Source organism: Panthera uncia (assembly GCF_023721935.1).
Source record: "Panthera uncia isolate 11264 chromosome A3 unlocalized genomic scaffold, Puncia_PCG_1.0 HiC_scaffold_11, whole genome shotgun sequence".
Lineage (NCBI taxonomy): Eukaryota > Metazoa > Chordata > Mammalia > Carnivora > Felidae > Panthera > Panthera uncia.
Window position 1 is genome coordinate 6,361,192 of NW_026057578.1, and position 11,845 is coordinate 6,373,036.

General features: G+C 46.0%; 1 protein-coding gene across 2 annotated transcripts; it reads right to left on the minus strand.

Annotated features, from left to right (window-relative positions):
* Positions 1-320: 320 nt before the first annotated feature.
* Positions 321-11,832, minus strand: CSTF1 (cleavage stimulation factor subunit 1). Of its 2 annotated transcripts, none has more exons than XM_049650596.1 (6): positions 11,683-11,832; positions 8,106-8,306; positions 5,869-6,146; positions 5,520-5,717; positions 4,319-4,709; positions 321-1,139 (listed from the first exon to the last, which is right to left on the minus strand). In XM_049650596.1, the coding sequence occupies exons 2-6, from the start codon at positions 8,272-8,274 to the stop codon at positions 880-882; spliced, it is 1,296 nt and encodes a 431-aa protein (XP_049506553.1). In that variant the 5' UTR covers positions 8,275-8,306; positions 11,683-11,832; the 3' UTR covers positions 321-879. The 2 variants fall into 2 exon arrangements, with proteins under 2 accessions (XP_049506553.1, XP_049506552.1); XM_049650595.1 differs by lacking the exon at positions 11,683-11,832 and adding an exon at positions 11,508-11,604.
* Positions 11,833-11,845: the final 13 nt, after the last annotated feature.

Genomic DNA, 11,845 nt, shown 5'->3' on the forward strand with positions numbered 1-11,845 from the left:
AGTAGTGAATGATTCATGCTGAAGAGAACTGAAAAATAAGATTTGAAATTATGTAAGAACAAAGTCAATCAATGGTAATCATCTGTGAAATAAGCTACGGTCGGAGAGCAGCAGCGGGCTCACCGAATTTTGATTAGATTGGCTTTATCTTCAATTACGTTTTCCATCCGCTGGTAATAACCTTACCAGAAATATTTGCTGAAGAGAAGCATTGCGGGCAATGAAAGGAGAATGCGGGAGGTACGACGAAAGATACGTTTCCTAGAAATCTTCGGGAAAAACTGGCCATTAATTTTATTGACGTGAAAAAGGTAGAACACTAAAGCTGCAGATCTGAGCTTTATTATCAGAATGGTATCATTTCAGGAGAGGACTGATGGATTCTCTCAACTGGTTTTAACACGGCACGACGCTCTGGATTCTCAGAGCTGCAGGCCTACCTACCTGCCAAAATGTGTCCTGAAAAGAAAGACACAAAGAGGGTGTGTGTAGAAGAGGCACAGAAGTCGACAGAACCACCGGATGAAAATCCCTCACGACAGATCCACTGGAGATCGAGAAAGCACTTGAAAACTCTACCTTTCCTCAAATGATCAAGAGATTCAAGAGAAGTGGCAAGTCCTGTATTTACAAAACCGATGAAAATCACACTGTGATAATCAGTGAATGCAGAGCAACCGCACGGATCTGCGTTTCCCACTTTTCCCACCATGATTCCGCATCAAGGTAAAAAAAGATTCTTTCGTACAAATCCAAGGACGGAGGGGTGGCGGCACAACCGCCAGATGGCGCGGTGACTTACTACCGAAGCTGGTGACGGGACCCGGTGGGGGCAGGGGCACAGTCCTCGAGAAAAGAACCCGGGGCAAGGAAGGCGGGCTAGTCCGTGGTGGATCGCCGGTACCAGAACCGGGCTCGGAAGTCGTCGCTGCACGTCATGAAGCCGGGGTTGGTGGGCGAGTGCACTATGCAGCGCACGATGTTGTTGTGGCCCAGGGAGAGCAGGTTCCGACGCTCGGCGGTACGGGAGTCCCAGCAGCACAGACTGATGGTCCGCTCGTCCGGCAGCAGCACGTAGTCCTCGGTGTGGTTGAACACGGCCTGCGTCCGGTGCACCTGCCGTCCGCTCAGGCCGGCCCCTGCGCGGACACGAGAGGTTAAGGGTCAGAGTGGCAGGGCTAGCTCCCCAGGGCTACACTTTAGACCCTCACACTGCCGTCCTTCTGTTCGTTACCCTGTCGATGTAAAAACGGCATCTTAAAACAGAAGTAATACGCATTTATCGTATAATTTTGGAGCCTCCAAGGAAGCATGCAGAAATAAATTGCCACCGACCTACCACCTGAGGCAGCCGACTCCGTCAACGTCCCGACGTACTTCCAGGCACAGGGACGTCTTAAGAAAAAAAAATACAGGGGCGCCCGGGGGGGGGGGGGGGGCTCAGTTGGTCGAGCGGCCAACTTCGCTCGTGGTTCGGGAGTTCGAGCACCACACTGGGCTCGCTGTTCTCAGCACAGAGCCCGCTTTGGATCCTGTGTCTCCTCCCCCTCAGTCCCTCCCCCGCTTGTGTTCGCTCTCTCTCAAAAAGAAATAAAACGTTAAAAAAATAATAAAAAATAGAAAATTGGTGCCGTGTCATATAGGTCATTTCTGTCATAGTTTAAACCAACTTTTCATTGGGTACATTTTTCTGTGTTTTTTACTGGCCGCAAAATACACCACCATCTGGAAGCACCCTTACTATTTAGTAATTCTTTTCCTGCTAGAGGCATCTGGTTGCAAGTTATGCTGACAAATTCTTTATGCCGAACATACTATTTCCTCAGGATTAAATTCCTAGAACAGAATTGCTGGGATGTCTGAACGCCCGCTCTCCAAAAAGAAGCTCTAGGCTTTTTTATGACCGTGAAAATACAGACTTTATGTTTAAAATATCATATAAAGTCTAAAAAGAACAACTGCCTGATAGTTCTACACCCAGAGTCAGTATTTCGATGAATCCTTTCTAAATATCTCTGTAAATACCTCTGTATTCTGTAATCGGAGCTCACATCACATGCTATTTTGATACAGCCATGCAGCAGAGATCTATAAAGATGGAATACGGCTTAATGGATAAGGAGAGAGGCGCTGGCATCACATCTGGGCTCAACACTTACTAGTGACGTGAACACGGACACATTACGTAGCACCTTTAAGCCTTACCTTTCTCTTCCGTTCTCTGGGGGACAGTTACAGCACCAACCCACACGATGTCGCGAGGACTGGCGTGAGGGCACATCCAGTGGCATACGTGCTCACAAATGTTCCTGTGTTTGTTTTTAAGGGCCGCACGCTGTGAAAAGGACGCGTGACAAGAGTGCCCTCGGCGCTTTCTGGTGGACATTTCTGCTGTCTCTAACACTGCCCTCTTCGAGACTATGTTGGGACGGACATCTTTCTACGTGTGCGTGGGCATACCTGCCAGCAATCTTTTTAGGCTGAATTGCTAAGAGTCCAAAATATATACGTATGCTGAAAAATATGATTCATGACACCAACCCCCCTTTAGAAGGTTTCCAATCAGCACTCCTTAACAACGAAGTATGTAACTTCCCCAAATGTTGTTCAATACGAGAGAGTATCAACCTTTTAAATTCCTACCATCTGGGGAGTACAAAAAGATACTCTGACGTGCATTTCTTAGGTCTGTAGAACTGATGGTCATCTCTCTCTCCTTGAGCTCACTGCCCAGTGTCTGGCAGGTGTCTGTTACACGTGCTACACGGTGTCCCTAGCTCAGCATTTTATTTAGTCTTCTGAATTAATTTCTCACACTGAAATTTCTAATGCTCGATAGCTTTTCTTTTTCCTTCAGTATTTCAAAAACCCACTGAATTCTAACTAAACATTAAAACTGGAAACACAGACCTAAACATGCTGGCATGATGGGCTCTTAGCCTGTGAGTTAGAAAACGAGGGAATTTGCGTATCGATTCAGTATAATCTCACTTTAAAATCAAACCCCAATTCTCTGCCAAAGCAAACCAGGCAGCCGCACAGAAGCATAAAACATTCTGCCGTTCACAGGACAAAGCAAATGTAAGAAATGCTGTGAGAATCTGGCGCGTGCCCTGCACACACATCACACCCGGACGGCGGCTGTTACTGCTGAAGATGGAGACGGCCCGCCCACTTTTACTTTGACCACTTTTGCATCTTCTTTTTGCAACAAGCACGCAGCCCTTTAACAGTAATAATTAGCGGAAGGTTTCCAAAATAGCTGCCTACAGAAGCGTTTCTACAAAGGACCAAGAACGAGGACGAAACTGACGCTTCCTAAGACCTGCTAGCCGTACGGTCTGTGTCAGAGCCAGAGAGGGACGGCAGGAAGCAAAGTGTCCCCAGGAGACGGATGTGAGGTGGATGATGCTGCACCCTGGTGGCTCCGACGTCCCCGCCTCTTCAATCTTCTCTAAAAGGAGAAGCGACTGCCGTAACAGCTGAGCCCTTACGACGGCGTGGCTTTCTTTCTTTAAAAATTTTTTTGATGTTTATTTTTGAGAGACAGAGACAGAGAGAGAGGGAGACACAGAATATGAAGCAGGCTCCAGGCTCTGAGCTGTCAGCACAGAGCCCGACGCGGGGCTCGAATCTCAAATCCACGAACCGTGAGATCATGACCCGAGGTGAAGTCAGATGCTTAACCGACTGAGCCACCCAGGCGGTCCTGGTGGTGTTTTCTTGTAGAGTTTTAAAGTTCTGGTTATGGTGATTTTAGTGTGGGACACAAACATCTCACAACAGAGGAAACTAGTTGAACTTTCCTGGAGGTTTGCTACCAAACAACAGCCTTTGCTGCTCCGAGGAACAGAAGAATTAGACAATATTTTGACAACATTCATTACCAAGTAACTGTCAGGGTAGCTGTGCTCTCTTACGAACAGGCCTAGATGGTCCCTCTCCGCCTTCCTTCCCTAATGTGTACACTCACTGAGATCCACTGACTCCGCCTTTTCTCTGGACTGCTTTTATGTTTCTGAGGGAAAAGGGCAGACCACTGGTCTACAAACGGACCACCAGAGTCTCAATCTTACTGGCATAGACTCACATCTAGTTGAAGCTGTGACGTACTGAGAAGAACACAGTTCAGAAACTAAGGTTCTATTTCCAGCTCTTACCAACTGTAGCCTTGGCTAAACTACTTAACCTCTAAGCTTTGCTTTCTTATCTAAAAGAGGTGTAACATCTGCCTTGCTCAACGCATACATTTATCGTGTGGCTCTCTTCTGGAAGCCAGAAAATGCTACAGAAAAGGTAATAGCAACTTTTCACGTACCTGTGTATCTGACCAGTGTTCGTCCTGTTGATATCTCCCAAAGTTTAGCTACGGAGTCTTTTCCACTGGAGAGAATGTACTTGGAATTTTTGGAGAAAATGGCAGAACAAACTTCAGCACCATCGTGCGCCTTCTCAAAGGTTGTGATGCATCGATTCGAGACACCATCCCACAGCTTGATGCAGCCGTCCTTGCTACCGGTTACATACATGTTGGCGCTGGGATTGTAATTAACGGAGCATATAGCATCGGTGTGTTGATCTTGAGGATTGCAAGAGACAAAACACTGAAACGTGTTGATATCATAAAGCCGAAGAGTAGGATGCTGAGTCCCAACGAGTATAAAGTCTCCGGAAGGATGAAAAGAGATCGAGCGTAGCATTTCAGCTTCCTGTTAGGACAGACACATTAAGCGGCTGGTGAATAATTAAATGCAGAGAAAATGTGGAAAATATCTGGTTGACGGAGAGAATACATAAAACAACGATCAGATGTTACAAGGCAGAAGAAGGAACGACGAACTTTGTAAAATACGTGAAGGTATCATTTGAACAGAGATTTTAAAAACCAGCTACTGGTGGGATTATATTCCCAGAACCGTGGAAGTGAGCTTCGTCATTTGCAAACGAGCACCGGGAGAACTCAGAATGGAGCATCATCAAGCTAGGATAGTTTCACACGTTAACGAATGAGGATAAACACAACTTGTACGTGTGGACAGCTTCTTTAATCTGTCCTACGGCTCCAAATACTGAGTAAAAAACTCAGTTCAATTACTAAAAGGTGGAAGCCACTACTAAAACATTAGTATTTCTTTACTGCACACTCAAAATATCACTTTTGCAGTATCGCTTTTCCAGTAAACGTCTGAGAGTTTCAACTGAATAATTTTTTGATTCCCGTTGAGTTACACTTCGGTGAAGTGACTGTTTCACCTTTAAACAGGGATCTGCGACTTTGAAAGAGTGACAGGTTCTGAGCCCCTGCTGCATAAACTGTGACCAGAGAAAGTGGGTGCGTGACAGCGTGGGAACCACGGGCCAACGCACTGATTCCCGTGCCACCTGCAGCACGCGTCCTTGCAGCTGCTTCATTTTGTAAGATGATCCCTGAGGCTACTTTAAGAACAGGAACAGTCATACAATAAGTGCTCTTTGCTTTTAAGAAGAAACTGGATAGCTCCTTTCTAAACATTCCTAACCTGAATGTACTTGAAGGCTCTTTTTGCAGATGGTTTGGAATAATCAAATAACTTCAGAGTATAATCCCTGGAACCAGAGGCAAGGATCTGTTCTGTTGGGTGGAAAGCGAGACATGTGACTTCATCCACGTGGTCATAAAGCGTTCGGATCACTGGGTGGTTTTCCATGTTCTGTTGTGCAGTCTCATTCATCATGACCTAGACCAACGAGAAAAGAGATGCTCAAAGGGCAAAATCGGACTCAAAGCCCCCGATTATGCTAAGTTAAAGCTGGTCTAAACTAGTCTCTCACTCTCCCGACGAGCAGCGAGCGAAAGACAGACAGTACGTACGTTGCTGGGATTTTTACCTCTATTGGCATGGCACTCTTGGCCAACATTCTTTCCGTGTCAAGTATCTTGATGGAAGCATCGGCAGATCCGGTGGCTATTAACTGCCCGTCTCTGCTGTAGGTGGCTACGCGGCAGGGGCCTTTGTGGGATGTGACATAGCACGTTTCGTACTCTGAAGCCTCTGGGGACATAGTTTGGACGTCGGCATCAAATTCCAGGTCAATCCCCGTGCCAGGGGCCACTGTATCTGAACGACCAATTGCATACTGAACTGCAGTATCGTCGTTTTCCATTCCTGAAATGAACCAAAATTAAGTGCGTGCAAAAATGTCATTTTAAAAAGCCAAGACAAAATTCTGGATCCAAACTGGGAAAGATGTTGGCCAAGATCAACTTACTCTGTCTTGGAGTGGCCTGACACTTAACCCTTCACAAAATTATGTATATGTCAAGCCGGGTGTATGTTCAGTGACAACACTGTAGGCAATAGAACATTGACTGCGGAAGGTCAGGCTCAATAGGTCACGTCACCTCCCCCTGTTTTTTTGCTTCCAAAATTTTCTACTGTAACTACGACTACAGAAACTCAAAAAAAGCAGTTCTATAGTTAAGCTGCCCATTTTTTCTCGTTCTGAATTTTAATATTTTTAGTGCTGAGATCTGTTAGTAGCAGCTCTGGGGCTCATTAAGACAGATACGCTGTTAGCACTAACATTAGTGAAATGTAGTTGAAAGACTGTTGATATTTAAATAAACAAGTTTTTCAAGAAAATGCATTTTAAATTGAAAAATAACTTCATGTACCGTATAAACAGTATGAGTATGTTTATAAGAAAAATTAGGAATAGAGATGAACACAAAAATGACCTTGTATTAGATTACTCAGAGATAATTACTGTTAAAATGGTGGGATGAATTCTTCTGGACCTTTCTCCATGCACAGTTGTTACAATTCTTGCAACAAAAATAGAACCAAACCATATGACATGTTGTAACTTACTTGTTCATTTACTCAAACAGAATAAAAATCTGGCCAGTGTAATTTTTATCTACATCGTGTGGTTGGACCCAATTTGAGGATACAAGAACATTCACAACGAATTTCTTATTGTTGGATATTTCAGTTGTTTTTGTTTTATTTCCTCGGAACAAATTCTCAAAACTGGCATTGCTAGGGGCACCTGGGTGGCTCAGTTGGTTAAGCGTCTGACTTTGGCTCAGGTCATGATCTCACAGCTCGTGAGTTTGAGTCCCACATCGGGCTCTGTGCTGACAGCTCAGGGCCTGGAGCCTGCTTTGGATTCTTCCACTCTTTGGAGCCTCTCTCTCTGCCCCTTCCCCGCTTGTGCTCTGTGTCTCTCAAAAACAAACATGAGAAAACATTGTTTTTTTAATTAAAACAAAACAAAACAAAAGAAAACAAAACAAAACACCATGGGGCGCCTGGGTGGCTCAGTCGGTTGTGTCTGACTTTGGCCTAGGTCATGATCTCAACGTTCACAAGTTCGAGCCCCGCCTCAAGCTCTGTGCTGACAGCTCAGAGCCTGGAACCTATTTCAGATTCTGTGTGTCCCTTGCTCTCTGTGCCCCCCACCCCCCAACTCTGTCTCTTTCTCTCAAAACACTGTCTCTTTCTCTCAAAAATAAACATTAAAAAAAATTAAAAAAAAAAAACCCATAAAAACTGGCATCGCTAAGTCAAAGGGTATAAACATATTGGGATTTCTATATTTTATAGAGTGCTTTCTACAGCCCAGGCAAGCACCAGGATGTACTGTTGAACGAGACAGAGATCCTGATGTTTATTGCACGTGCTGTCCTTTCTTGGGGAAGGTGCAGACGTGTGGGAAACAACCTGAAACAATGAAGTACATTTCGGAGAGTGATTCTGTCACGAAGGAAATGGGGTTGTTGTTGTAGAATAACTGGGGAGGTCTGGGGAAGATAGCGGGTTATTTTCAAAAAAGTGAAAAGGACTCTGAGATGACATGTGAGTTGAAATCTGCAGTCAATAAAACAATGACAGAATGTTGCAGATAATTCTCATAGAGATCCTGGGGCTACAGCCGGTTTGAAATCTTCATAATCTGGGGTTTGAGAGATTATGATTATGGGTTTTGAGAGACCCCTTTCAGTACCTACCACTGTACCTGACACATACTAGGCACTAAGACTGAACAAAAACCATCGGGAAAAATTCTGATCGCGAAGACCTCTGGAACCTTGTCAAGGAGTCCACGCGTCCCCAAGCTACCTAGTTTGATGAGATGTAGGAGCTGCTCCGAGGGCGCACAGACGGACTGCGGCTTGATTTCGTTGATGAGGCCATTAGCAATGCTAATATAGCCATCGTAGAGCAGCTGGCTGATGATCAGCTTGTACAGCTGCTGGCGGTCCTTCAAGCCCACTTTGGTTCTGTACATCTCGGAGAAGACGAAGACAATCTCCCCGGCAGCTGCAAGGGGAGAAAACAGGGATGGTGAAGGGCAGAGGCACTGGTAAATCACGGAAGCCACGCAGCAGTCCGGGCAGGCTGGCGGGGCTTCCGTCCCGGCCCTGCTGGTTACATCATCTTCAGTCAGTGACCTCGTTCCTCTGAGGTCAGGTTCCTCAGCTGTCAAGCACGTTAGCAAAGGTAAAAACAGATGGCACATGCGGAGCATTGAGCACAGTAGCACACAGAAATTACTCAAATCGCACCAGCAACTATTTACAGAACTTCTTTTCATCAACTATTCTCTGTCATACTACCCACCTGCCACTTTTATTCTATTCTGCTATCCCAGAATCTTCTGTTTCTTCTGTTAAGAAAACACCGACTGGTTTTTGCAGTAGGGAAGATGGCTACTATTGTTGAATGCCTAGACATTACTGTTTCCACCAGGTAAGCTGTATGTTTACTAATGTCAGCTATGTTTTTTTTTTTTTTTTTTTAAGTTTATTTATTTGAGAGAGCAGAAGCAGGGGAGGGGCAGGGAGAGAGAATCCCAAGTAGGACCCAAGATGCAGTGCTCAATCTTGCAACAGTGAGATCATGACTCGAGCTGAGATCAAGAGTCGGACAATTAAAAGACTGAGCTATCCAGGCACTCTGAGTTATGTTCATTCTTTTTTTGTTTTTTAAAGTTTTCTTTTTTTGGGGCGCCTGGGTGGCTCAGTCGGTTAAGCGGCCGACTTTGGCTTGGGTCATGATCTTGCAGTCCGTGGGTTCAAGCCCCGCATCGGGCTCTGTGCTGATGGCTCAGAGCCTGGAGCCTGTTTCAGATTCTGTGTCTCCCTCTTTCTCTGACCCTCCCCTGTTCATGCTCTCTCTCTGTCTCAAAAATAAATAAATGTTAAAAAAAAAATTTAAAGTTTTCTTTTTTTAATGTTTATTTATTTTTGAGAGAGACAGAGAGTGAATGGGGGAAGGGCAGAGAGAGAGAGGGAGACACAGAATCCAAAGCAGGCTTCAGGCTCAGAAAGGTCAGCACAGAGCCTAACGCAGGGCTTCAACCCATGAACTATGAGATCACGACCTGAGTGAAGCCGGCCGCTCAACTGACTGAGCCACACAGATGCCCTGAGTTATGTTCATTCTTAAAACATGTTTTAAGGTAACCGACTTTGTTAAATTATATAACTTAATTATATAGTAAATAAAAACATGAGGGCAAACAAGCCACCACGCTATGAAAACTAAATCAAGTTGAATGCTTGGAAAGATTCAAAAACAAATTGTTTAATAAAATATTGGCAAATAGGGTATGGCCAAAACGAGTATAAAAAACGGAAAGGGGTGCCTGGGTAGCTCAGTCAGTTAAGCATCTGACTCTCGATTTCAGCTCAGGGCATGGTTTCAGGGTTTGTGAGTTTCAGTCCTGCATCAGGCTCTGCGCTGACACTGCAGAGCCTGCTTGGGATTCTCTCTCCTCCCTCTCTCTGCCTCTCCCTGCTCACTCTCTCTCAAAATAAATAAACTTAAAAAAAAAAAAAAGGAAAAAAAGGGCAAAAACCTAAAGGACTGTGCACTTGGATTGGTTTCCAAGTTTTTAAGCTCTCTCTTATAAAGTAAAATGAAAACTGTAGATGATGGTTTCTGGTTTATGCAAAAAAAACAAAAAACAAAAAACAAAAACCTGCAACTGGTGGACAGTAGATAACTTTGACTTTCAAAAATCAATATTCGTATGTGTATGTGTGTCTGGACAGCTATCAGAAGGGCACGGGAGCCTGGGAACAGCAATAAAGAACAGAAGTCGAAGGCAGACAAGAAATTGGAAGTCAGAGTATAAGGCAGAGAGAGAGAGAGAGAGAGGGTGGGGGGATGAATACAAGAAAGGAGAGGAGTAAGCAGTAACACCAGCACTGCCTGGTACTGCTGTACAAGGACTGATTCTGGAAGGAGGGGTGTGTTATAGGAAAGAAGTGGGAAACCATGTTTTCTAACTCCCTCCGGAGAATAACTGGAGCTACTGATAATGAGAATAGCTAACATTTACTGAGCGTTCATTATGCTTTATCTCACTTAATCCTCAACACCATCCTGTAAGAGAAGCCCTGTGATTGTTGAGGAGGGAAAATAACTTGTTCAAGGTCCCACGACTAGTGCTTGCAGAAACCTGGACTAGAACGCAGGTGGTTTGACTCTAGAGACTGTGTGGTTCCTCAAGACGACCTTTAGTGCTCCTTAAAAGCTTAATGACAAAGTAGCTAAAATTAGACATTCAGGGTAGTGTATGACACCCATCACATAAGCAACTAATACGCATTACCTCACTGAATACTCATCTAATCCTATTTTAGAGATAGGTAACATGAGGGCCCGAGAGGTTAACTTACATGGGATCAAAGAGCTTGTAAATAGCAAAGTCTGGATCTTTACTCGGGGTATTTGACCCCAGAGCTTGAGTCCTCTCCGTGCTGCACTGATGGGTGTTACTAACAACAGCTAACGTTTGTAAGCACTTGCGAGACACTGTGCTAAGCACTTTACAAGCATTAGGTCATTGAATGAAATCATTCAAAGTATTCAAGCACATGTAGAAGCAAATGTATATAAATCTATGCTTGTGCAGACAGCACTAGGGCACGATAGAGATGATGAAATCGGCACAAAGAAGTTAGGAAACTGAAAATAAAAGGTAGCCGAGTAACTCGTCAAGTGGCCGCCAGGACTGCCCAGACCAGAGCCCAGAACTTAACCACTATTCTATCCCGTCTCTGCACTCATGCCAGGAGCATCACGGCGTGTACAAAGATTCAAAAAGAAAAGGCCGATACCCGCTTCTCAACTCTCACAGAACGTTCGCTCCCTACGCTAGTAGGTGCCTAATTACCATCCCCAGTTTGCAGGCGAGGCCCGAGGTCAGGAAGAACAGGACCTAGAAACTGTTTACACCCGGGAACTGGAAGAGGGGACCAGGGCGAGAACACAGACGCCCCCTCACTAGGCTCCGCCACCGTCCCGCCACAGAAGCGCACCAAGGATGGAGTGGGGGCGGGAGCGAGGCCTTGGAGGAAGAGGAAGGGGTGTGCAGGCCGAGCCTGGCAACTCAGGGGGCATGCCACCCCGCTCACTATCGGGCCTTCCCGCCGCGCTCGTCTTTCCGGGGGTCCCGTGAAGACCCCAGCGGACCGCACCAGCCGCTCTCCATGCATCCCAGCCCCCCAGTACCCGCTAGTCCGGCTCTCTCGGTCTCCCGCTCTCTCCCGGAAAAATGGAGGCACGCAATCTGTCCGATCGATCGCTCCGAGCGCACGTTCACTGCGCACGCGCACAGGGCGAGGCGCCGAGCGCTGCGCTATCGATCGGCCCCACTCTCGCCTGCCCTTCTCGCCATCTTACTTACTGGCGCGTTCGAGGGGTTCGTTAACCTCCTCCGACTTTATCTCTTGCGCGACAACGCTGACTGACGCCAAGGAAATGCTGTCTCGCTGACAAATGTCGGGTCCCGGAGGGCACCGCAGGCGCTAGAACGGCCACAGTCTGGCGGGCCGTTGGCTCCACCACTT

What these genes read in the sequence shown, in the direction of transcription:
- CSTF1 (XM_049650596.1), bottom strand. Translation starts at nt 8,274, where the DNA reads ATGTACAGAACCAAAGTGGGCTTGAAGGACCGCCAGCAGCTGTACAAG. An exon ending in AGAGTGCCATGCCAATAGAG is followed by an intron (nt 5,718 to 5,868) that starts GTAAAAATCCCA and finishes TCGTTGGTCTAG; the next exon opens with GTCATGATGAATGAGACTGC. An exon ending in GAGCCTTCAAGTACATTCAG is followed by an intron (nt 4,710 to 5,519) that starts GTTAGGAATGTT and finishes CTGTCCTAACAG; the next exon opens with GAAGCTGAAATGCTACGCTC.